At 43.9% G+C, this 27,486-nt stretch overlaps 1 protein-coding gene across 2 annotated transcripts in view; it reads right to left on the bottom strand.

The window, feature by feature from the left end:
* TTL (tubulin tyrosine ligase) overlaps window positions 1–22,047 on the bottom strand; it is a 36,351-nt gene extending 14,304 nt beyond the window's left edge. For both annotated transcript variants that reach the window (XM_052647976.1, XM_052647977.1), the window contains exons 1-5: window positions 21,852–22,047; window positions 17,748–17,826; window positions 10,070–10,302; window positions 3,991–4,126; window positions 1,948–2,217 (exon numbers count right to left, since the gene is read on the bottom strand). In XM_052647976.1, coding sequence (XP_052503936.1) covers window positions 1,948–2,217; window positions 3,991–4,126; window positions 10,070–10,302; window positions 17,748–17,826; window positions 21,852–22,008 — 875 coding nt within the window. In that variant the 5' untranslated portion in view covers window positions 22,009–22,047. The remainder of the gene's footprint in view (window positions 1–1,947; window positions 2,218–3,990; window positions 4,127–10,069; window positions 10,303–17,747; window positions 17,827–21,851) is intronic.
* Window positions 22,048–27,486: the final 5,439 nt, after the last annotated feature.

Raw genomic sequence — 27,486 nt, 5'->3', positions numbered from 1 at the left:
GGATGGCATCACTGACTCGATGGATGTGAGTCTGAGTGAACTCCGGGAGTTGGTGATGGACAGGGAGGCCTCGTGTGCTGCGATTCATGGGGTCACAAAGAGTTGGACATGACTGAGTGACTGAACTGAACTGAGTGATAAAATCCTCCAGGAATAAGGAGAAACCAAGACATTCTAAGATGATGGAAAATCGAGAGGACTTATCACCAGCAGAACTGCTCTAAAAGAAATGCTGAAGTTAGAAGGGACATGAAACTTGGAATTTTAGTGCTGAAGCAAGAGCAAAGGAAAGAGCAAACATCTGGGTAAATGTGAAAGAGTGTTTCCCTCCTTTGTATGTAAAGTGGGTTTCTTGTAAACAGGATACAGTTTGGTCTTTTTTTTAATCCAACAAGATAATCTATTACATATTAGGTTTATGTATACCATAATCCCTGGAGTAACCACTAAAACAAACAAACAAAAATACAAAGAGATATAGCCAAATACTCAACAGAACTCTAAAATAGTTCAAACAATTCAGAAGAAGGCAAGAAACAAGGAAATGAAAAAAAAAAAAAAAAGAGGGGACAAATGGACAATGAATGATAACACGGTGGATGTAAATTTCATCAAGCCAGTAGTTACTTAGAATGAGAATGGTACAAACACAATGACTGAAAACCAGATGATACACTGGATTAAAAGCAAAACAAAACAAAATCCAACGATATGTCTATCAGAAGCCCATTTTAATTATACAGTAGAGAGGAGGAGTAAAGGGATGAAAACATACAAATTATTAATCAAAAGAAAGCTGGAGTGACTATACTAATGTCAGGCAAAACAGACTTCAAAATAAGAAATATTACCAGAGATAAAGACAGGAACTACATAATGATAAAGAGGTCAATTCTTCCCAAAGAAACAGCAACTCTAAATGCATATGCACCTGAAAACAGATCTTCAAAATATACAAAGCAAAAACCAAATAAAACGAAAAGGAGACATAGACAGGTCCACAATTTTACTTGGAGACTTCCAAAGTTTTACCTCTCAATAATGGACAGAACAAGCAGAACAGAAAATCAGCAAGAATACAAAAGACTTGAATGACACTACCAACTGCCTTCACCTAATGGGCATTTATAGAACACCCTGCTCAACTACAGCAGAATAAACATTATTTTTAGTACATGTGGAACATTCACTAAGATGGACCATATTAAGAAAAAAATTTAAATAAGTAAAGATAGACCATATTCTGGACCATGAAACAAACTTTAACAAATTCAAAACCATACAAAGTTTGTTCTCTGGCCATAATGAAATGAAAATTCCTTGAGAATCCCAAATATTTGGAAATTCAGCAAAAATTGCTAAATAACACGTAAGTCAAAGATGAAGTCACAGGAAACTAGAAAATATTTTAATAAAATGAAAACAAAAACATGACAGCAAAATCTGTGGGATGCAGCTAATGAGTTTTTATAGGAAAGCTGATGGCATTAACGGCTTATATTAAAAAAAAAATCTCAAATCAGTGATCTGACCTTTCACTTTAGGGACACTAGAAAAAGAAGAGGAAAGCAAACCCCTCAAAAGCAGAAGAATAAAAATAATCAAGAACATGAGGAAATTGAAAACAAAAATGGCAGACAAAATCTATAAAGCCAAATGCTGACTTTTAGAAGAGATTAATAAAACTGATAAGCCTCTAACCAACCTGCCCAAGTGAAAGAGAGAAGATATAAATTACCCATATAAGGTAATCGAAGGATTAAGCATAAGGATTTTAAAAAGCTTCATCACTACAGATCATATAGATATTAAAAGGATAATAAAGGGATATAACAAATAATTTTTGTCCTTAAATTAGACAATTAAAATGGAACAATTCCTTGAGAGGCACAAACTCCCAAAGCTCCTTCAAGACACATTTAAACAAAAGAGATAGGATTAGGTTACCTTATTATATGTTTGATTTGTAGTAAGATACTACTTTCCAGGGTGATGTTCAAAGCACTTGTTAGGTACTGATTGAATGCCTCAAAGAACATTTCGTTCCCTTCTTCATACTTCCCATAGTTCTTTGAGTACTCCTTCTGAATGCAGTGATTGGTCAAGTGGCAGGTTTTATCTTGGAAATTATCCATATGATATGGTTCTGAAGCAGTCCGAAGGACACCCTCTCTATAGAGGTAGATATTAAACTGATGATCCACCAAGACCCAGCTTCTGCAAAGTCAAAAAAAAAACCACACTATTTTATTCAAGTTATCGAAAGCTTCTCCATGTTCTTTTTATCATGCCCACACCTTGACTATTCTGGGAGGAAACAGAGGAAGGAGGTAGTTTCTAAAATTATACGAGGTTACAAACTTCCCTGGTGATCCAGTGGTTAAGAAGCTGCCTTGCAATGCAGGGGATGCAGGTTTGATGCCTGGTCGGGGAACTAAGATCTCACATGCTGTGGGGCAACTGAGCCTGCACACCACAACTAGAGAGAAGCCCCTGCGCTGCAAGAAGGACCCAATGCATCCAAAAATAAATAAACAAATATTAAAATAAATAAAGTTACATAAGGCAAGCCATGACAATTAGCCAAAAAAGCAAATTATCACTGTAATGAGGCAAAGAAAACATTTCACCATAACTGACAAGGAGACTTTGGTCCATTCAAAAGACACACTATTTTGAAGAGATCTGAGTGGGCTGGTTTTTACGGTTAATATGAAACCCCCAGTTGCCAAGTTTACTCTTTTAGTAATCTTAGGAAGACTGTTCCTACTGAACCTGGTCTGACAAGACAGGTGTTTGAGAAGCAATAAGCCAAAGTGAAGGCATGAAGGTGAGAGAGTCCTGGTTGGGTGATGATAAAAAGGCTTGGGGCAAGCTGGGGCCAGGGCTATGCAGCTTTTGAAAGCACCCACAATCTCTTTCTCTTTGCCATGTCCTTTCTGGGAAACATAAAGTCCAAAACCCTAAGGTGTGTTCAAGAAACCCTTAAAAAGTGGGACTCGGATAACAGAGGGAGGACACAGCCTTTAGCAGGGTCATGTGATCTGCTGTGTCTGACTATGTGTTCTGTGTGTATCTCTTTGCTTCTTTCATAAGCAAGCTCCACACACTGATGCCCTTCCTTTTGGATCCACTAGTCATCTCCAGATCCCAGGGACGGTGGAGCCTGGTGGGCTGCCGTATATGGGGTCGCACAGAGTCGGACACGACTGAAGCGACTTAGCAGCAGCAGTCATCTCCAGTAAAAAGAATATTAAAGGGACTTCCCCGGTGGACCAGTGGTTTAGAATCTCGCCAGTGCAGGAACACAGGTTCAATCCCTGGTCTGGGAAGATCTCACATGCCATGGGGCAACTAAGCCCATGTGCCACGACCACTGAAGCCCGAAAGCCCTAGAACTAGAGTTTTGTGCTCCACAGCAAGAGAAGCCACTGCGACGAGAAGCCTGCGCACCACAACTAGAGAGTAGTCCCCGCTCGCCGCAGCTAGAGAAAGCCTGTGTGCAGCAACAGAGATCCAGTGCAGCCATAGACAGCTTTTAAAAGAGAGAATACTAAAAGAAAAAGAGAGAGAGGAAATTCATCATCTTAGCCACATTTTATAGAAAGACAAGAGAAAGAGTGACAGAAAACCAGAAAATGAAGTACAGAAACTCAGTTCCGTTCAGCCACTCAGCTTGAAAGTGCTAGTCACTCAGTCGTATCCAACTCTGTGCGACACCATGGACTGTAGCCTGCCAAACTCCTCTGTCCATGGGATTCTCCAGCCAGGAATACTGGAGTGGGTTGCCATTCCCTTCTCCAGGGGATCTTTCCCACCCAGGGATCAATGCACTGTGGGCAGATTCTTTGCTCTCTGAGCCACCAGGGAAGCCCAACTTGGGTGAATGCAGTCCAGTACTTTCTCACACTCCACATCACACTGGTCATCACGCACGATTGCATTTTTCCCAGATTCGAAAAACAAAAACTCCAGACGTGGATGTGTTACCGGATGTCAAACTTGCGATGACCGGGCTCCAGAAGCAGAGGGCGCTCCAGGTATTTCTGGATCACATGCACCTGGCCTTGGTTGTCTATGAAATCCAACAGTTCTGTAGCATCTGAGGAGATGAGGATGCCTTCACCTAACAGCGCAAAAGCAAAGCCAGATCAGTCCGGTTCATCCCAAGAGGAAAAAGAAAAGCTCTCTGCAAAGCCAGAAGGGAAATGCTGACAGCGGGAAAAAGCCGACAGGAGGCTGTTACTGGCCGGCTCGCTTTTCTTCTCCATCCCTTCCCTCCTTCCATCTCTCATTCTCCTGTCTCCCTACAAAAGCACCTGCATTATCCAATCCTACTCTCTATTTACGTAGGATTGTAAACACCATCATGGCAGGCTCCAACCATGAAATTTCATTTTGATGGATATTCAAAATCTGAGTGCGCTGAATACAGGCCACTACTCTTGGTCATTGGTATCACAATAAAGGTTGTGCGTTGCTTATAACCAATAAACCCACTGGAAACACTATATTTTACAGAAACATCAGTAAGGTTACGGCATGAAGACAAATGTAATAGAATGTTCTTGCAGCACTGTAATAGAAAACACTGGATACATTCAAAGCGTCCATCAACTGAGAGATAATCATACTGAGTGAAGTCAGTCAGACAGAAAAAGACAAATATTGTAGGATACCACTAATATGTGAAATCTAAAAAAAAAGAGGTACAAATGAACTTACTCACAGAACAGAAACAGAGTCACAGATGTAGAAAACAATCTTATGGTTACCAGGGGTGAAGGGGAGGGGGATAAACTGTGAGACTGGGATTTACCTGAACATACGTATTGGAAGAAGCACAAGCTGGGATCCAGATTGCCGGGAGAATTATCAATAACCTCAGATATGCAGATGACACCACCCTTACGGCAGAAAGTGAAGAGGAACTAAAGAGCCTCTTGATGAAAGTGAAAGAGGAGAGTGAAAAAGTTGGCTTAAAGCTCAACATTCAGGAAACTAAGATCTTGGCATCTGGTCCCATCACTTCATGGGAAATAGATGGGGAAGCAGTGGAAATAGTGTCAGACTTGATTTTTTGGGGCTCCAAAATCACTGCAGATGGTAGTTGCAGCCATGAAATTAAAAGATGCTTACTCCTTGGAAGGAAAGTTATGAGCAACCTAGATAGCATATTGAAAAGCAGAGACATTACTTTGCCAACAAAGGTCCGTCTAGTCAAGGCTATGGTTTTTCCAGGGGTCATGTATGGATGTGAGAGTTGGACTGTGAAGAAAGCTTAGCACCGAAGAATTGATTCTTTTGAACTGTGGTGTTGGAGAAGATTCTTGAGAGTCCCTTGGACTGCAAGGAGATCCAACCAGTCCATCCTAAAGGAGATCAGTCCTGGGTGTTCACTGGAAGGACTGATGCTAAAGCTGAAACTCCAATACTTTGGCCACCTCATGCGAAGAATTGACTCATTGGAAAAGAGCCTGATGCTGGGAGGGATTGGGGGCAGGAGGAGAAGGGGACGACAGAGGATGAGATGGCTGGATGGCATCACGGACTCGATGGACATGAGTTTGAGTAAACTCTGGGAGTTGGTGATGAACAGGGAGGCCTGGTGTGCTGCGATTCATGGGGTCGCAAAGGGCAGGACATGACTGAGCGACTGAACTGAACTCCTGCATATAAAACAGATAACTAATAAGGACTTACTGTATAGCACAGGGAACTCTACTCAATACTTGATAATGACCTATATGGGAAAATAATCTAAAGAGTGGATATATGTATATGTATAACTGATTCACTTTGCTGTACACCTGAAACTAACACATTGTAAATCAACTAGATTCCAATAAAAAGTGTCCCTAACATTAAATAAAGGATGCAATATTTTAAAAGAGCTTTGAGATATTTTACATACTATAAAATTCACCCTTTTAAAGTGTAAGGTTCAATGGTCTTTAGTATATTTGAGAGGTTTGCAACCATTACTACAATCTAATTTTAGAATGTTTTCATCACTTCCCCCCAAACTTCATACCCACTAAACACTTATACCCATTCCTTCCTCACCCAAGCCTCTGATGACCACTAACCTACTTTCTATCTCCAGAGGTGTGCTGAATCTAGAGACTTCATATAAATGGAAATAAATAGTAAGGTGCCTTTTTTGGTCTAGCTTCTTTCATTAACATAGTTTTTTTCAAGCTTCATCCATGTTGCAGCATGTGTCAATATGCCTTTCCACCTTTCTATGACTAAATATTCCACTGTGTGCATGACTACACCACATTTTTTTCAATCGATCAATCGATGGACATTTGGATTGTATCCACTGTTGTTTGGCTTTTTAAAAAACTTTTATTTTATATTGGAATATGTTGTGTTTCAATGTTGTGTTAGTTTCAGGGGTATAGCAGAGTTGATTCGGTTATACATATATATATTTATCTTTGTTTGTGTCTTAGGCCACCTCATGCAAAGAGTTAACTCATTGGAAAAGACTGATGCTGGGAGGGATTGGGGGCAGGAGGAGAAGGGGACGACAGGATGAGATGGCTGGATGGCATCACTGACTCGATGGACGTGAGTCTGAGTAAACTCCAGGAGTTGGTGATGGACAGGGAGGCCTGGCGTGCTGCGATTCATGGGTTCGCAAAGAGTCGAACACGACTGAGTGACTGAACTGAACTGAACTGAACTATAAGGTGCTATGGAGATTTGTATCATAGTCTCTGTTTTCAAAAACTTTTGAAAAATGATTCCCTCTCTCTTGGAAATTAGCATCATTAGCCTTCTTTCTGACTAGACTGTGGGTCCAGGAGTGCAAGAGAACCCTGTCTGTCTCATTTATCTCTACCTCCAAATGTTCATTATTTCTCTTTTCATCCATCCATCTATACATTCATTCATTCACTCAATATATATATTGATCCTCTGTTGATTGTCAGGTGCTAGCCTGGTCCTGAGACAGTGCTGAGTACAAATGTGACATGGTCTGACTCTGCTCTAATAGGATCTCTGTCTACTGTCCTGTGTGGAGATCGGGAGAATGGCCAAGAATAGGAGGACAGGGAGCAATGCTCCAGGCGACAGTGAAGGTGACTCAGATCCAAGATGGGCAGTGGAGACGGTAAACAGTGGCTTGCTCTGAATATAGTGTCAAGTTATGCCAACTATACCCAGAAAGCACTAGGTACTATGTGTTTGTTTAACAAGAATACAATTCATTCATTCAGCTATTCATTTCATTTTGTAATTCCCAAATAAAACAAATCCACACCACTAATCTCCTCAGCTCCTAAAGTGAAATGTCTTCTCTGTTTGGCATTAATTCTGTCTGTATCTCCCTCTGCTGCTGAGCATCACTCTCTGTCTTGTGTTGCTGAGGGTCCAGGGACCACCAGGGTGGGATCACTGCCATGACCCGACATGTCCTTCTGCCCAAGGCCTGCCTCACTCCTCATTCTCGTACTGGTCAAGTCCATGACACAAGGATGCAAGATGTCCTCATGGTGGCCACCTCTGACTCCAGTCTCCATCCACAGGAGGAATCTGGAATACTGTAGACGACTATTTCCTCTTCCAATTCCTCTGTTTACTACTGGCACAAAGCTAGGGGACAGTTCTGCAGAAGAGGTCACAGGAGGGGAGGGAGAGGTAGGTGAGGCACCTGAGGATTCTAGGTGATGCCCTTCTGTCTCACAGTTGGTGAAAAAGAAGGTGAGGTCCACTGGACCTGGGATAAAAATAAGTACCAATGTGTCAGGGAGAAGAATGGAGAGAAGGGATAGTTAGGGAATTTGGGATGGACATGTACACACTGCTGTATTTAAAATGGATAACTAACAAGGACCTACTACACAGCACAGGGAACTCGATTCAATGTTATGTGGTAGCCTGGATGGGAGGGGAGTTTGGGGGAGAATGGATACATGTGTATGTATGGCTGAGTCCCTTAGTTGTTTATCTAAACCAGAAAATCACAACACTGTTAATCAGCTATTCCCCAATACAGAATAAAAAGTTTTTTTTAAAAAAGAGATAATTACCAAAATGATGGTAATAGGTGTTTTAATTTATAATAGGGGAATAATAGTATCTGTACATTCTAACTTCCTATAATGAACCCGTATTGTTTATAAGATCAGAAGTGAGGTTGGAAAAAATAATGAAGTTGATTTTGACTCAGAAAAATGAGTACCAATGGCCAGACAGTCTTTCAAGGCAATCAAAGAAGCATAAGTTCAAAATGGAATGGTTTTTAAGACAGCATATGATAGTAGTTATAGAGAAGGACCATGTCTATGTGATCATTACATTGGCAACTGCCTTACTTTAAGCCTGATTTAAGGCACACCTTATGCCTTCAGTGCATTCATTCATACACATTTATTAAGTGCCTGCAGGGAAGGTACAGAGATGAAGAAAACAAAGTCTGTGTTTACATGGAGCTTGCAGGATTACGGAGGAGATGAAGAGATAAACTAATAAGTAATAGAGTGCTGGAAAAGGTTAGTGCAGGGATGGAAAATTAAAGCAGGGGAAAGGATAGAAAGCAATGGACATAGAGGCTATTTTAGGTCAGAAAAGCCTCTCTGACAAGGCACCATCTGAGCTGAGAAATGAAAAACAGCTCATGGAAGTGCGTTCCAGGTACAGAGATGAATTCAGAGTATTTGAGGGACTCTAGGCAGGCTTCCTGGCTACAGTACAGGGAGCAAGGCCAAGGATGGGGGTGAGATCAGAGAAACGGGCAAATAGCAAGTGGTGTCGACTTCTAGCAGGACTTGAGTGTATTCTAGTTGCCTCAGGGAGCCAGCTGGTAAGTCTTGAGTGGGGAGTAATATGATCATGTTTCCATTTTTAAAACATCACTGGGCCCAAGAGCAGGAGAGCTGCTGTGGAAAGGCACTGCAATTACCTAGGTTAGAGAGAACAGGAGCTTTGGTGTCAAGTGGGAGCAGCGGAAATGGTAAGAAAAGTTCTATTTGAGACTCTATTTTAAAGGTAGAGTTAGCAAGCCTTGCTGATGTGTTAGAGATTGACTGTAAAGCAAAGAGCAGGCAAGAAGGACTCCCAGGTTTGGGGTTCAGAGGCTGGGTGAAAAGTGGGATCATGTACTCCATGAGCAGGCAGAAAGAGGAGCAGGCTGGGGTGGGTATAGTTCGAAAGGAAACAAAAGGTTCTACATCAGACATGTTAAGTTGAAAAAGCTTACCGTTGGGTTTGGAGCTTAAAGAGAAAGCCCTCAGCTAGAGACACTTTTGCTTATTTTATTTTACTTTATTTTAGTATACAGTAAGTCCCCTACACACGAACCTTCAAGTTGCAAACCTTCAAAGATGAGAATGTGCGTTTGTATGTCAAAATCACCGAAGGGAGTTCACGCGTCTGGAGTACACTGTCACGGGCTGCATCCTCTGCAAGCGGTTGCGCAGCTTGCCCTTCATCCCCTATTGCTGATGACCCTTCAGCTGCACCATCTCCCACCTCCTCTCCCTCCTCCATCAGTAACTCTTCTTGCCCGTTCACTCGATGCCAGCCCCTGGTGCCAGCTGTTGCACTGTGCTACTGTACTTTTCGAGGTACTGTACTGTGAGATGAAAAATGCTTATTTTTTTTAAATGTCTTATTTGTGTGAAAAGTATTATAAATCTATTACAGTACAGTCCTATATGGCTGATTGTGTTAGTTGGGTACCTACGGGAAGATCCCCTGGAGAAGGGAATGGCTACTCACTCCAGTATTCTTGCCAGGAGAATCCCATGGACAGAGGAGCCTGGTGGGCTACAGTCCATGGGGCTGCCAAGAGCCGGACACGACTGAGTGGCTAAGCACACACACAAACAAACTGGGCTTATGAATGTGCTCTCAGAATGGAACGAATTCGAACATGGAGGACTTACTGTAAGTGATTTGGAGATACACATTTCTAGGTCATCAGAACCTAAGATATTTTAAGTTGTGTAACTAGATGTGGTCTCTAGTCACTCATCTAAAGACATCATTTGAATCTAACAAAGCATATCAAGCACCTGCAGGGAAGGGAGAAGGGGCAGTGATGCCAACTCACCTTTGGCTCCGGCCGATGACTTTGCAATCCAAACGCTGCCCTCTCCCTCCTCTTTCTTTCTGTTATATGAAGCCAGGAAAAATTCTCTCTCGTCTGTCCTTGAACTATGGAGCGGTGGATGGATTCCATTCTGAGCTGGAGCAACTGGGGTCTTGAGGTTGGTTGGATAAATCACGTAGGACTCAGGGAACCATGTGCAGGACTCAGCCAGTTCTGGGCTGGTTTTGATGAGCCTGGCAGATGATAGAAGGTCAGTCTCTCTTCTGAGGACAGTCTCTCCCTGTACTCAGAAAAGCTAGTGCTTTGCCCCACAGCTCTCCAAGGAGGCATGGCCAGGGCCCAGAGCTGGTCTCCTTATCCCACACCTCACTCTTGGCCTCACTGGGCAGACCTCCAATGGACTACAGAGCAGCACACAGCTGTTACACACGACCTTACAGGCACACTCCATGGAATTCCAAAGGGGCTTAATGTCCAGAACTTTAACTCCTCTTAAAATGCATCACTAAGGAAACTTAATTTGCAGTGATCCTGAAACAACATATTTCCAACAAATATGCTATAGCCAAGCTAGACCTGCACTAACAAAACCAAGTGGAGAATTGAGGAAACTATCTGGAATACGAGCAAAAATACTACCTTGGCCCAACTCTGGAGAGAAAAGCCTAATACTTCGGCATTTGAAGGATCTTAGTTCCCAGACCAGGGATCGAACCTGAGTCACTGGACTGCCAGGGAATTCCTAGGAAGAGTCTTTCTACTGGAACACAGGACTCTGATGGTCATAACTAAACACATCTCTTGCCTCCCAAATAATATAACAAGGGGGATATAACATCAAGCACTTAATAAACACAAGGGCTTCCTTTGGCATCGCCTTCCCAGTGAGATCCGTAGGGGGAGGCACCAGCATCATCTTTCATGGATGAGGTACTGGGTCACAGAGAAGTGAACTTCCCAACATCATAAAGGTAGTGAGGAACAGGCAGGATGCAAGCCCTGAATCGTTTTCAAGTCCTGACTCTAAACCCATCCTTGGTCCCCAGGAATCAGAGGAGGGAAGAACCTAGCCAAAGACACTCACAAGCGTCCCCTGAGCTGCACTTCCTTGTCTCTCTAAAACAGAAATGTCAGAGCCTGGTCTATAATCAGCAAAACTCAGCCGGTGAGCCAAAAGCAGAAATAATGAAAAGAAACTATTAATTGAGATTTTTAAATAAAGCTCTTCTCTGATAGATCAGTAAGGAATCCGCCTATAATGCAGGAGACCCCGGTTCAATTCCTGGGTCAGGAAGATCCTCTGGGGAAGGGACAGGCTAGCCACTCCAGTATTCTTGGGCTTCCCTTGTGGCTCAGCTGGTAAAGAATCCACCTGCAATGTGGGAGACTTGGGTTCAATCCCTAGGTTGGGAAAATTCGCTGGACAAAGGGAAAGGCTACCCACTCCAGTATTCTGGCCTGGAAAATTCCATGGACTATACGGGTCGCAAAGAGTCAGACACAACTGAGTGACTTTCATTTTCACTTTCTTTTTAACTCAGAGGCAATGGAATTTAACTTAAAGAACTCAAAATAACCAAAACAAACAAACAAACAAAAAACCCACCAAACCATACATTTCTACTCACAGACCATTCGGCTCTATCTGCACCGTCCGATATGGTGGCCATGAGCCACATGGAACTCTCAAGTGCTTCGCAGCACTTGAAAAGTGACCAGTGCAACTCAGGAACTGAATTTCCAACTGTGTCTAGTTTTAATTTAAAAGTTGAAGCATAGTAAGATAAGTTTCCATGAAGCACAACAGTACTGTTTGGCAAGTTGATGTTTCCCTTTCACCACTGGATGACCTAAGAAGCTGTTGCTGGAGGGTGGCCTGTGTGTCGGGTGCACATGCTGCTTCTGGTAGTAAACATAAAAGCATCACTGTTCTGCTTGTGGACAATAGATGGATTCATGTGAATTGTTTTCCAGGCACTGATGAAACACTATAACATGCTTATTATGCTCATAGCATAACTTATAGTGATAGCCTTGCTGTTGTTGTTTGCTTAGTAAGTTGTGCCCAACTCTTTAGGACCCCACGGGCTATAGCCCTCTAGGTTCCTCTGTCCATGAAATTTCTCAGGCAAGAATACTGAAGTGGGTTGCCATTTCCTTCTTCAGGGGATTTTCCTGAACCAGGGATTGAACCTGTATTTCCTGTAGGTGATTCTTTACCACTAAGCCACCTGGGAAGCCCTAGTAATAGCTAGGTAATCATAATTGGTAAGCAAGCATAATTATTTTTCTAATTAAAAAAAAAATGTGTACGGACAAGTTCTTCAATTTAAAACAAAGGTATAGTACTGATAGAAAACTGAGTGGAGATGCAGAAGCTAGAGCTATAACCACACAATAAAGGAAAAATAAGCACTAGAAGACATTCAAACGTGTGTCACAAATTTCACCATGGATGGCAATTAAAATCTGCTGTGTTTCGGAGAAGGCAATGGCAGCCCACTCCAGTACTGTTGCCTGGAAAATCCCATGGACGGAGGAGCCTGGTAGACTGCAGTCCATGGGGTCGCTAAGAGTCTGACACGACTGAGCGACTTCACTTTCACTTTTCACTTTCATGCATTGGAGAAGGAAATGGCAACCCACTCCAGTGTTCTTGCCTGGAGAATCCCAGGGATGGCAGAGCCTGGTGGGCTGCTGACTATGGGGTCGCACAGTCACAAACGACTGATGCGACTTAGCAGCAGCAGCAGTGGAAAGAAAAATGAAGTTTGTTGTATAAAGGGGACATTTTCAAGAAACAAGGAATTCGATAAGTGTTTACCTTTCAACAGTCAAAAAACAAACAATGAAATTAGTGGCTAAAATCAGAATTAAAAATTCCACAGGAAAAAAAAAACTTTAAACATTTTTTAAAGGATCTGGGTTTGTAATTTTGTTCAGCTATGAAATGGCTTGGCGTCTCACACAAAAAAGTATCATTTTAGATGGAAATGTAGTAAAAGAATTTTGAGGAAAGCCTAAAAAAATATTTTACAAAAAGTGAATGGTCTTTAGTTAAGCCATCAATAACTGCCCAGAGAGTACAAAGCATTTCTAACAATATCAAAGATTGAATCAAAATTTAAAAAATTTGAAATATTTTCCCTTATCTTTAGATGAGCTGGGTGATATAAGCTGCCCAATTAATAATTTGTATATTTTGCCTCAAAAGATTTCCAAATATATGAAAAAATATTGTCAAATTGCAGCCTAAAATAGAAACTTATGATAAGATATTTTCTAATCTTTTACATTTGTCAGATGAATTTCATCTATATGTGATAAAATAGTTTCTATCATGACAGACATTACTTCAGCTAACCTGGGTTAAAGTCTGGATTTACTGGGATTTAATGTGCATGGAAGAATTGATACTTTTGAACTGTGGTGTTGGAGAAGACTCTTGAGAGTCCCTTGGACTGCAAGGAGATCCAACCAGTCCATTCTGAAGGAGATCAGTCCTGGGTGTTCTTTGGAAGGAATGATGCTGAAGCTGAAACTGCAATACTTTGGCCACCTCATGTGAAGAGTTGACTCATTGGAAAAGACTCTGATGCTGGGAGGGATTGGGGGCAGGAGGAGAAGGGGACGACAGAGGATGAGATGGCTGGATGGCATCACCGACTCGATGGACAGGAGTTTGAGTGAACTCCAGGAGTTGGTGATGGATAGGGAGGCCTGGCGTGCTGCCAGGGGGTCGCACAGAGTTGGACACGACTGAGGGACTGAACTGAACTGAATAGACTGATGTTTGCTTGTGTGTGTGTGTGTTTTTTTTTTTTTTTGCTTTATTGCTACATTCTATTTCATGATACATATCGACACATACTAAAAACATTTGTACTCAGTATGGATAAATTGTTAAAATGGTTCAGTACATACTTGCAAATAATACAATGAAGAATGGAAGAAACACAAGATGATGAATTTAATGGTACTGTATTTTCTACCAATGCCCCTGAGTAAGAGATAGAAGAATTTTACCAGGGTTCTTGTATTGTTAACTCCAATTCACATTTTCTTAAATAAGAGGAACGCTTACCAAATCATTCTTTTCAATTATTATTTCACTCAATAATCAAAGATAAAAAATGGCCTTGTGATTTATACTTTTTCACCTATATCCATGCTGCATATGTCTTTCTTTTTCTTCCCCCACACACCAAGGCATGCAGGATCTTAATTCCCAACCAGGAATTGAACCTGTGCCCCCTTGCAGTCAAAGAGCAGAGTCTTAACCACTACACCTCCTGGGAAGCACACCAATGAAAATTTAATGTTTGAGTTTAGACGTGCTATAAATATAAAATACACACCAGATTCTGAAGACTTGAATACAAAAATAATATATCTCATTAATTGTTTTTTATATTAATTACATGTCAAACTGACATTTTAGAATTATTTGGTTAAATAAAATATATTACTAAAATAAGTTGTACAATGTCTTTGTACTCATTTTTTAAAATCAATCAATCAATTAATTAATTATTTTTTTTGGCTGTCTGGGCCTTCGATACTGCACGGACTTTTCCCTAGTTGTGGCGAGTGGAGGCTACTCTCTAGTTGCGGTACGCGGGCTTCTCATTGTGGTGGCTTCTCTTGTTGCAGAGCACGGGCTACAGGGCCTGTGGGCTCAGTAGTGTGGCTCCCAAGCTCTAGAGCACAGGCTCAGTAGTTGTGGTACACGGGCTTAGTTGTTCTGAGGCCTGTGGGATCTTGCATCAGGGACGGAAACCCAGTCTCCTGCATTGGCAGGCAGATTCTTTACCACTGAGCCACCAGGGGAGCCATCTTTGTACCCATGTTAATGGGGCTACTAGGCAATTTAAATGATACATGCAGCTAGCACTCTATGTACTTTATTTTGAATCTGCCAGCCATGCAGGGAACCTGGGTTCAACCCCTGGGTCAGGAAGAACCCCTGGAGAAGGGCATGGCAACCCACTCCAGTATCCTGCCTGGAAAATCCCATGGAGAGGACCCTGGTGGGCTACAGTCCATGGAGTCGAAAAGAGTTGGACACGACTGAGCAACTAACACTTTTACTTTCACTTTGAGCCATATAAACTATGGGACAAAGGAAATGACAGCAGTCCTTCACAGGACACCTGAGAGAATGAAGGAAGTTTAGAGGATGACGACAACCCCCAGCCTGCGTAAGTCACGTCGCCATGTATAGGGTGCCATAACAGACCACGTCACATGCCTTGGGGAGGCAAGAAGCGGGCATGATCCCCGACATCCTCACAGATGGGACATGGGGATTCTGAGTGGCACTGTCCAAAGCCACAGAGATCCAGACACTTACTCAGATCTACTCATGCCTCTAGCTCTGAACTCTCTCCATTTTATCTTAGCTGCCAAGTATGCAAATATAGAGAACATTACTTTTACTCAAAATAAAATCCTACCTTTATCTTTAGAAAAAAAATCATAGAATGAACAAGCATTTTATCAAAATATCTAAATGAATAACCTCAATAAACAATCCTACTTCTACTCCTAGTTCTTGTGAAACAAACTTCTGCGTTCTAAATATGTAAATAAGGGGACTTCTCTGGTGGTCCAGCGGTTAAGAATCCACCTTGCAATGCAGGGGACATGGGTTTGATCTCCGGTCAGGGAACTAAGATTCCAAAGGCTATGGAACAACTAAGCCCGCACACCATAACTAGAGAATCCTTGCACTACAACGAAAGATCTTGAATGATGCAACAAAGATTCTATGTCACAACTAAGATCCAATGCAGTCAAGTAAATAAATGTTCAAAAACAAATAAATACGTAAATATGTAAAAAGAAGACTTTACGAAGCTTTGTTCTCCTTTAGGAGTAGCTGATAAATCATGAAAATCCATCACAGGGAGAAGTGGTGCATAAGTTACTGAGGGCAGTGAGTCTGAGCCAAAAGGTGGAAATATTCCTATCAACACAAGTTAGTAAATATCTAGAGCCCGAAAAGCAGCGTGATTGGGGAAGAGTGTTTTCATTGAGTCATGGCTTCTAGTGTTGTCTTTCCTAAGTGATGTGTTTGGCTACATACACACTCACACTAGTCACCGTGGAGGGAATCCTGGAGACCTGATTTTAGGGGCCCCACCCCTCTTTCATTTATGCAATATGGACTCTGACCCTTGAATGAGTCCAAGACGTTACATAAATTAATTCAACTAACCCTTACAACAACCCTGAGGTAGTTGCTATTATTATCCTCATTTTACAGAAAAGGAAACGAAGGCATAGGGTCAAATGCTCAGTCTGTGCCACTGTTATAGACATTCTGTGCATTACAACATCTTTGCGAAGGATGCACTGAGGCTTAGAGGGATTAAAAAATTTGCCCAAGCTGTTAAGAAGAGTTGAAATTAAAACCCAAGCTGCTGATCCTAGATCTTAATCACTGGATCAGGCTGCCCCCTTCCACCTTATGACACTGCTCTTCTTTTTTTGTTTTGTTCCGTCACATAGCAAGGCATATGAGATCTTAGTTCCCCGACCAGGGATGGAACTCGTGCTCCCTGCATTGAAGAGGAAATGGCAACCACTCCAGTATTCTTGCCTGGAGGTTCCCATGGACAGAGGAGCCTGGCAGGCTACAGTCCATGGGTCACAAAGAGTCAGACACTGGACTGATTTTACCACTTTGAGTCTTAACCACTGGACCATCAGGGAAGTCACATGATGCTGTTCTTTTGGCAGCAAGCCATAAGCGAACTGCTCAGAGATGGGCAGTGCGGTAGATACTGGTATATTCTCCCCAGGTGTCCCTTCTGAGGGGACCCTGGCTGCTGCGAGTTGACTGCTATAAGCACATGTGCACCCCTTCTCCAGGGACCAGCTGCTGCCTAGAAATGCTGGGAGGGTGTGTCCTCCCATAGCCAGTGGCTGACCGACATCAGAGTCTAGACTATCAAGGGGCCGTTTGCTCCAATTTCCATGGAATCAGGCTGAGTTGAGATTTCAGCTGAAACCACCTCTTTGCTTGGCTGCTTCCCAGGCTTTCCTGGTTCTCAATGAGTTTTTCCTGCGAGCCCTCTCCTCATTAATCACTGCCATGAGAAGCCCTGTCTTAGGCTCTGCTTCAAGGAATCCTCACCTAAGAGTTGTTGTTATTGTTGAGTCGCTAAGTCGTGCCCGACTCTTTGCAACCCCACGGACAGTAGCCCGCCAGGCTCCTCTGTCCATGGGATTCTCCAGGCAAGAATACTGGAGTGGTAGCCATTCCTGGGGAATATTCCCGACCCAGGGATCGAACCTGTGGATTAGCAGGCAGATTTTTTTTACCACTGAGCCACCAGGGAAGCCCTTCATGTAAGAGACAGGCAGGCTTTATCAGACACATACAGCAAAGTTTGGATAACAATCAAAACTAATATTTGGGGACTTCCCTGGCAGTCCAGTGGTTAAGACTCCCAGTTTCCAATGCAGAAGGCACAGGTTTGATCCCTGGTCAGGGAACTAAGATTCCAGCAATGTGGCAACACACACACACACCAAAACTCATCTTTGATTGCTTTCTAAATGAAAGTATTTTCACCTTTAAATGACAATTCCACATTCTGCTTAAGTGCTTCAGGATGAAAGCTTATGTTTATGTGACAATGGAAAACACTGGGTCTTAAAGAACACTTACTTCACTAAAGATGCTTTGCGACACAATTTGTCGGCCCCTCTGTAGTAATTCACCAACTGCATCAGCCCAGGCTCATGACCTGTGAAGCAGAGAGGAGGTTCAGAAAGGAAATAGACCATTACTCCGATGGAAAACAATGTCAGCACCTGCATATAGGACACAGAGCAAGCGTGTCATGCTTAGCTCATCTTTCCCCCATTATCAGACTGGGTGTTGGAAAGAGAGTGATTCTGTTGCCCTGTGCCTCAATGCCCCTTTGCTCAGTTTTCGGCTCGCAATTCTCACCCTTCCCAGAGTAGAGATTATACCAGTATCATGGGTCTGCCAAGGACCACTGCTGCCTTTGTTCCTAGGGTGGACAAGTATTTTCTGTTTTGCCTCTCCTGGATCCCCACCGTACCCAACTCGTGGCTTAACACATGGATTTAATGATATCTGTACAGTAAAGACTCAAATGGTCAGACTTCTGAAGTTGCTACCCTTGCTCTCTACAGCCATCGATGAAGGCAGTAGAACTAAGATCCTGCTATTTGCGAGCATGTCTACCTCTGCAAACTTTTAGGAGAGCCATTAGCTAGCTGAGAGGGGATGGTGGAGAGGTCGTGTCTATAAATTCAGAAGCCCTGAGAATATGTCCATACTTCTGTGCATACTCCCACAGGGAAACTCATTTACAGTAGGTTGCACTGCATGCCCCCTCCTCTATAAAACTAAAGCAGAAGGATACAAATAAAAACAAAAGCCTCAATTAAAAAACTTTTTATTGAGGTAGTTGATTTATAATATTGTATTACTTTCAGATGTACAGCAGTGATTCAGTTATACATATCTCTATATATATATATTTCAGATTCTTTTCCACTGTAAGTATTTAATAATCATATCCATTACAAGATATTGAATATAATTCCCTGTGCTATACAATAAACCCTTCTTTTTCATCTATTTTATATATAGTAGTGTGGATTGGTTAATCTCATAGGCCTGATTTTTCCCTTCCCCTCCCTCCTCTTTGGTAACCATAAGTTTCTTTTCTATGTCTGTGAGTCAGTTTCTGTTTTGTAAACAAATTCATTTGTACTATTTTTTCTTAGATTTCACATATATGTGACACATAATATTTGTCTTTCTCTGTGTGACTTATTTCACGCAGTATGATAATCTCTACAAAAGCCTCAATGTATAGTTAACATCCTAACAAAATGCACTGAGTTTTCAGCCACACAAAAGAGGAATGAAACAAAGGGAGTTAGAATTGAAGATGCCAGATGAAAGAATAGTTCATCGGAGGACAGCATATAATCAAATAATTTTCAGGCACTAACTAGCTCTTATTATCTCCCTAAGACAGGTGGACTGGTTCACACCTAAACTGCCCACCTTCTCATCTCCATGGCACCAGCATTCTTGGGCCTTTATCTGGCTGGGCCATCTCCTTGGGTTTCTCACTGTGTACAAAAGGTAAATACCCCTAACACTGAAGTCATATAACCACCCGGCTGTGGGATGCTGTTTTGCCCTTTTCTTTTTTTTTTTTTGCTTGCTTTTAAGAAACTAATCTTCAAAATAAATTTTATTGAAGTATAAGGGTTTGTTTATTTTTTGGCTGACACTCTTTTTTAGAATTTCTTTTTTTAATTTTTATTTTATATTGGACTAGAGTTGAATTGGGGCTTCCCTGGTGGCTCAGTGGTAAAGAATCCACCTACAATGCAGGAGTCGCAGGTTTGATCCCTTGGTAGGGATGATCCCCTGGAGGAGGGCATTGCAATCCAGTCCAGTATTCTTGCCTGGAGAATCTCATGGACAGAGGAGCCTGGTGGACTACAGTCCATAGGGTTGCAAAGAGTTGGACACAACTGAAGAGACTTAGTGCGCATGCACACAGCTGTTATTTCTGGTTATACAGCAAAGTGATTCAGTTATACATATATAGAATACTTTGCAATTGCTAACATCAAACTCCCAATCAGGATGCTTGGGAGTTAATGTCATACAAGTTTCTGTTGTATGATGGGGACTGCATCGAAGGACTGATTCCAACCCCCAGAAATCCTGGAATAAGAGAATGTGCCTGGAGATTGCCTTTTATCTCCCCAGGAAGCCCTCAGCTTTCTCATAAAAACCAAATGTTTACTGAGCAACTGTTGACTTCATGGTACCGGTGTAGGTTTTAGACCTTCTAGAATTCTGCTTCTACACCCTAGTGCTGAGCCCCTCAGCAGTGCTGATGGCCCCTGCTTCCACCACCACTGAGCCACTGTTGTCATTTGTTTTTTTTTTTTTTTTCTAATTTACTTATTTTTTATTGAAGGATTGTTGTCAGCTTTTAATTTTAGGATTCCAACCTCAGCTCTTTCAGCTAGGTACCACCCAGTCCAAAGAAGAAAGTCTGTCAGGCAGGGAAGCAGAGAGAGCAAGGAGGAAATTTAACATTCTCAACAATAAGCAGGTCTTTTTCTTTCAGGGAAGGTATTCTTGCTGAGGGCTTCCTGGGGAGACAGTTTAACAAAAGGCAATCTCCAGGCACATTCTCTATATTCCAGAATTTCTGGGGGTTGGAATCAGCTATTCCATGGAGTCCCCATCATACATTAGAAATTTGTGTAAGAATAAAGAGTTGTTCGTGGTCCCATTTTAATGACATTTCAGTAAGAATAGGGTGAACCCCCTTCACTGCTCAGATCATTACAATTCTACAGCTCCCCTCCCAACTGTGCTCTTTCTGTAAGCTCATCAAGGGCTTATTGTTTGGTCGCTAAGTTGTGTCTGATTCTTTGCGATTCCATGGACTCTAGGCCGCCAGGCTTCTCTGTCCATGGGATTCTCCAGGCAAAAATGCTGGAGAGCGTTGCCATTTCCTTCTCCAGGGGATCTTCTCCATCTTGAGATTGAACTCATGTCTCCTGCATTGGCAGGTGGATTCTTCACTGCTGAGCCACCAGGGAAGCCCTCAGCAAGGGCAAGTCAATTTCAAATGGCTATTTTCATTCTTTGCCTCTTCCATCTCTCCACCCTCTGACCACATTCTATTTCTAAAAACACTCTCCTCTGCTAGAGGTAGGACACTGCCCTCTTCGGGAAGCCCTCCAAGGCACAGATGACTTTTTCTCATTATCAGTCCTCTCCTTCCATTCTTTGGCAGTATGTTGGGGTCCCAAACCCAGGGGAATTCTGGCAGGGCGCACTGGCGACCTCGAGTGAGGCTGCAATTCCCGGATGACTGTGCAGTGAGCAGTGGCCGTGGGACTGTGCTCAGGTCAATGGGATGTGAAAGGAAGTGATCCGCACAACTTCTGGATTACGTCATCTAAAAAGGAGCCGCTGGTCCTCTCCTTCTCCAGCCCCTTCCTACAGGCGGATATGGAGATGTTGTGCTGCCTGCTGCAACCATGGGCGCGAAGGGAACTCCCTCGGAGAGAGCCGGACAGAGAATCCAGTGTCACGAAAAATCTGCATTCAACACGCAACTGTGGAAACGTGTTCTTTGGTGGTCTAAGGAATGGTCCAAAATCAGACACCCTTCCGCCCTTCGCCGGGCTGGGCTCACTGGTTTTGGAATTCAGAGGTCTTTTCCAAATCCCCTGACAGTCTATTTGAGTCTTCGGGGAACTCAATGCTCAGGGCTTTCAACACACGCAAGCACCCTTCCCGAGCCCACACAGGCAGGGCGGAATCCTCAGAGGAGGAAATTTGCAAGAGGGCTCCAGCCCGACATCCGTCCCCGGCTCGCGGAACCTCGCACCGCCCGGCGATCCGCCCAGCCGACCTGCCCGATTTGGGGGTGTCGGGCCCTGGGGAATCCGGGGAACAAGCGGTCTCGGCTCCCCGCCCCGGAGAGACCGACGCCCCCGGGGGGAGAGGGCTGTGGGGACCGGTCATTGTCAGGAGGCAACTGCCGTCCCAGTGGCCCGCACAGCCACTCCCGCCCCAAATTCGATCGAGGGCACGAGAAGGCAAGAAAAACGCTGCGCCTGGCCCTCTACGGATGCAGTTTTCGATTTGACCGAGGAACGACGGAGGGGAAAAGGTTTCCAACCTTAAACAAAAGCGCTCCTACGGGGGGAGGGAAGGAGCAGGAGGGCGCCAAACGGGGACGCTCACCCAGTCTGCCGAAGGGCAGCCGGTTCCTTTCTCCCAGCATCAGGTTGAACCTGGGGTTGTCCCGCCGCAGCCGCTTCCAGTGGCCGGTGGCGAGCAGCAGCCGGGACACCTCGGCGTAGACGCTGCTGTTCTCGTCTCGCACCACGAAGGTGTACATGGCGAAAGGCCGCGCGCCCGGGCCGCCCCGGCAGCCGCCGCAGAGACCAGCCGGCTGGGCGGCGGCTCAACTAGGGACCAGCCCGGGCGCTAGCCGCGTGCCCGCCCCGCTCCGGCCCCGCCCTGCACGCTCCGACAGCGCCCCCACGCCCGCCCCCAGCGACTCCCGGTCCCGGAGGCTGCCCACGGTCGGGCGCCTGCGCGTCTGCTGGAGCCGCGAGCGCAGCCGGGACGCCGCGCCCACCCCCGGCGCGGCCCCGCCCATCCTGGGTGAGGCCACTCCCACCACCGGCGCGGCCCCGCCTCCGCCCCGTGATTCCGTGCGGCCGGCTCTGCGGCTGGCTACGGGGTGGAGGCTTGTACCCACATGCGCGCCTGGCACCCTCCCCGGGCCGCCCCCCTGAGCCTGAGGGTGCGGGGGCTGGCTGGAGGAGGGGGAGCGCGGCGGCAGGTGCGGGCCCTGGAGAGGACCGGAAACTGGGGCGGTCCTCCCGAGCCCAGGGTCACTGTCGAGGGGCGGGGACTGGGCGGTGTCGGAGGATCACTTTTCAGGGGGTTTGCTCTAGTAGCTTTCTACCTGCTATTTCAAGGGGACATTTTATGGATTAAAAGCAAGTTCTAAGTCTTCATTCTGTGTCTACGATGCTCTTTTACTCTCCTGTTTAAAGACCGCAGAGAACCAGAAGCGTTCCGGTGGCTGCTGGTTTCCTTTGGGGCGAATGCTCCTTTCACCTTCTGAGACCTCCTGGGTGGCGCACAGCCGGAGGTTGGAGGTGACTTTAGATTCCTTAGGTCACTGGCATGGGACTTCCCTGGTGGCTTAGTGGTAAAGAATCCACCTGCCAATGCAGGAGACACAAGTGACTGGGGTTCAATTCCTGGGTGGGCAAGATCCTCTGGAGAAGGAAATGGCAACCAGTAGGCTTGCCTGGGAAATCTCATGGCCAGAAGAGCTTGGCGATCTACAGTCCATAGGGTCGTAAAGAGTGGGTCCCGATTGAGCGACTAAGGTTGTTGGTTGTTGGTTCCCTGCATACAGGCAGGAGAGCCCTGGATCTGCCCTGCTCTTACCAGCGATGGGTCACTCGTTTTCCCTTCTTCAGACCCATTTCTCCTTATGAGTGAGAGGAGGGTGGTACTTTGAAGTCCGTTCAGTCCTGATCTCACTCTGAATTCCTTTTAGGAAACAATTTTTGATGCATTTGAGGGAAGGAGAGAGGATTTCTAGCAGAGGTTCCTAGACTTCCTTATAAATTACCCACATCAGCCCTCACATCTATTACTCTTCTCTCCCAGTGCTCACGGTATTTAAAGAGCGCTCTCCTCGTTCGCATTTTGCCCTTACTCCCAGGGGCGAGTACTTGCCTGTTTTGTGCTTCCAGTTGGGCCACTATCTGGGGGCATCACTGGCTGTGAGAAGCTGGCTCAGCGGGGAAATGGAGCAGGCCCAGGAAGGCTGGGGTGATTACATTTGCTCACCCCTCAAGCTCCACCCCCAGCAGTCCAACATCCCTGAGGAATGAGAGTTGGTAGATAGTCCCCCAGCTTCCTCACCCCTCCAGTGAATGAATCTGAGGGGAGGCACACTTCCTACACTTTAATTCAAGGTCATCGGCAGAAGCACTCCAGTTGTCCACAGCTGTAACCTGTTCATTCATGCATCTTCTCTTGTTGGATTCCTTCCTTCTTCTGGTTTACTGTCCCACCTCTCTTGGGATCACTTACCAAATAAACTCCTTGCTCTCAATCCTTTTATCAGGGCCACCTTTTGGGGGAATTCAGGTGAAAACTGTAACGCTTCTCTTCACAGCCAGTCATCTTAAGTATTTATTTATTTGGCTGCGGCATGCAAGATCTTCAGTTACGGCATTCAAACCCTTAGTTCCTTGACCAGTGCTGGAACCCAGGCACCCCCTGCATTGGAAGCATGGAGTCTTAGCCACTTCCCAGGGAAGTGCCATTCACAGCCAGTCATCTTGACAGTGACACCCACTTTCAGCCTTCTTCCTCACTCACTCCTTCTGCACTGCCCACTCACCCCTGCAAGCTGGCTTCTCTCTCTACTGCTCCACAGCCATGAATTTCATTAGGACTCTAGCTGTCTAAATTCAGTCGTTTCTTTTCTCCCTTTTCTTACCTACATTTTGTAGTGAACATTATCTTCTTTGTTTTAGTTTTTGCACAGCATCCTTTATCTGTGATAATGGACTCATTTTTCTGCTTGTAACCCACTTTGTGTGATTCTGGTGGGATCGACACTGTGCATTATGGGCACTGGAAAATGAATATCCAGACTTGGTCCAACAGGCCAGCTCCATCCCTTTTGCCATTGTGATTGGTAAAACATAAGAGAGTAATCCAAATTTTCTACCTGAGCTATGGGTAAAGATAGACCATTCAAGTATGACCTAAATCAAATCCCCTATGATTATACAGTGGAAGTGAGAAATAGATTTAAGGGTCTAGATCTGATAGATAGAGTGCCTGATGAACTATGGAATCAGGTTCGTGACATTGTACAGGAGACAGGGATCAAGACCATCCCCATGGAAAAGAAATGCAAAAAAGCAAAATGGCTGTCTGGGGAGGCCTTACAAATAGCTGTGAAAAGAAGAGAGGCGAAAAGCAAAGGAGAAAAGGAAAGATATAAGCATCTGAATGCAGAGTTCCAAAGAATAGCAAGAAGAGATAAGAAAGCCTTTTTCAGCGATCAATGCAAAGAAATAGAGGAAAAGAACAGAATGGGAAAGACTGGAGATCTCTTCAAGAAAATTAGAGATATCAAGGGAACATTTCATGCAAAGATGGGCTCGATAAAGGACAGAAATGGTCTGCACCTAACAGAAGCAGAAGATATTAAGAAGAGGTGGCAACAATACATGGAAGAACTGTACAAAAAAGGTCTTCACCACCCAGAAAATCATGATGATGTGATCACTAATCTAGAGCCAGACATCCTGGAATGTGAAGTCAAGTGGGCCTTAGAAAGCATCATTACGAACAAAGCTAGTAGAGGTGATGGAATTCCAGTTGAGCTGTTTCAAATCCTGAAAGATGATGCTGTGAAAATGCCGCACTCAATATGCCAGCAAGTTTGGAAAACTCAGCAGTGGCCACAGGGCTGGAAAATGTCAGTTTTCATGCCAATTCCAAAGAAAGGCAATGCAAAAGAGTGCTCAAACTACCGCACAGTTGCACTCATCTCACATGCTAGTAAAGTAATGCTCAAAATTCTCCAAGCCAGACTTCAGCAATACGTGAACTGTGAACTCCCTGATGTTCAAGCTGGTTTTAGAAAAGGCAGAGGAACCAGAGATCAAATTGCCAACATCCACTGGATCATAGAAAAAGCAAGAGAGTTCCAGAAAAACATCTATTTCTGCTTTATTGACTATGCCAAAGCCTTTGACTGTGTGGATCACAATAAACTGTGGAAAATTCTGAAAGAGATGGGAATACCAGACCACCTGACCTGCCTCTTGAGAAATCTGTATGCAGGTCAGGAAGCAACAGTTAGAACTGGACATGGAACAATAGACTGGTTCCAAATAGGGAAAGGAGTACGTCAAGGTTGTATATTGTCACCCTGCTTATTAAACTTCTATGCAGAGTACATCATGAGAAATGCTGGGCTGGAAGAAACACAAGCTGGAATCAAGATTGCTGGGAGAAATATCAATAACCTCAGATATGCAGATGACACCACCCTTATGGCAGAAAGTGAAGAGGAACTAAAAAGCCTCTTGATGAAAGTGGAAGAGAAGAGTGAAAAAGTTGGCTTAAAGCTCAACATTCAGAAAACGAAGATCATGGCCTCTGGTCCCATCACTTCATGGGAAATAGATGGGGAAACAGGGGAAACAGTGTCAGACTTTATTTTTTTGGGCTCCAAAATCACTGCAGGTGGTGACTGCAGCCATGAAATTAAAAGACGCTTACTCCTGGGAAGAAAAGTTATGACCAACCTAGATAGTATATTCAAAAGCAGAGACATTACTTTGCTGACTAAGGTTCATCTAGTCAAGGCTATGGTTTTTCCTGTGGTCATATATGGATGTGAGAGTTGGACTGTGAAGAAGGCTGAGCGCCAAAGAATTGATGCTTTTGAACTGTGGTGTTGGAGAAGACTCTTGAGAGTCTCTTGGACTGCAAGGAGATCCAATCAGTCCATTCTGAAGGAGATCAACCCTGGGATTTCTTTGGAAGGAATGATGCTGAAGCTGAAACTCCAGTACTTTGGCCACCTCATGCGAAGAGTTGACTCATTGGAAAAGAGTCTGATGCTGGGAGGGATTGGGGGCAGGAGGAGAAGGGGATGACCGAGGATGAGATGGCTGGATGGCATCACGGACTCGATGGATGTGAGTCTGAGTGAACTCCGGGAGATGGTGATGGACAGGGAGGCCTGGAGAGCTGTGATTCATGGGGTCACAAAGAGTCGGACACGACTGAGCGACTGAACTGAACTGAAAGATTCTCTGCCTCTCTTTTCCTAACTGGACTTGCTTAGTGTGGAGATTGTGTGGGACACTAGTTGGGGAAAACCCTGTCTGAGAGATGTTTCCCATCTTCCTTTGCATTAGGCCTGGCCATGTAGGTATATGGACTTGCCATATTATGTAAATGAAGTGCTGTGCATTTCTTCCAAGTCTGGACCTTAGAATTTGGACATGCCTTCTCCTTCTTCTCCTGGTAGCAGGATGCACAGTCAGTAACAGTAGTGGAATGCAAAGTTGTAGGAAATTTATCAAAACTCATTGAATGCTGGGTCATAAAGTAAGCCTCAACAAATTTCAAAGATCTGAATTGATTCTGAACAATTTCTGTGACTGTGGTGGAATCAAGCTGCTCGGAAATTAAGTAAAACCCTTCTAAATAGCCCATGAGTCAATGAAGAAATCACAATAATATGCAAACATTTTTTTCTATCTGATGGTAATAAAGATGTGTTATATCAAAACTGGTATAACACAGCTAAAGTTGTCCTTAAATGTAAATTTATAGTCTGTAGTTCATATGTTAGAAAAAAGACTGAAAATCAACTATCTAAACTTTCACATCATGAGATTTAAAAAGAATATCTAATCAAACCCAAAGTAAGTGAAAGGAAAGAAGGAATAAGGGAAGAAGCCAAGGAAATGAAAAACAAATGTACAATAAAAAAGTAAGTAAGCCAAAAGGAGGTTTTAAAAAATTTTAAAGACAGTTCAAATTGTTACAGATTCAAACCAAACAAACAAAAATGAAAGGAAACACAAAGAACCAGTATTAAAATAAAAAAGTAGACATCACTAGAAATCCTGAAGACATTAGAAAGAATAAGATACTAGAAATAATTTTTTGCTAGTTAATTTGACAATTTGGATAAAAGTAGGCAAATTCCTTGAAAAACCCAGTTTACCAAGACTGACACATAAATACAAAATCTGAATAATCATATCTATTAGAAAGATTGATTCTAGAAAAGGGAAGAAGGGAG

This window comes from Budorcas taxicolor, chromosome 11 (genome assembly GCF_023091745.1).
Source record: "Budorcas taxicolor isolate Tak-1 chromosome 11, Takin1.1, whole genome shotgun sequence".
Classification (NCBI taxonomy): domain Eukaryota; kingdom Metazoa; phylum Chordata; class Mammalia; order Artiodactyla; family Bovidae; genus Budorcas; species Budorcas taxicolor.
This window is presented reverse-complemented; position numbering and strand designations above follow the sequence as displayed.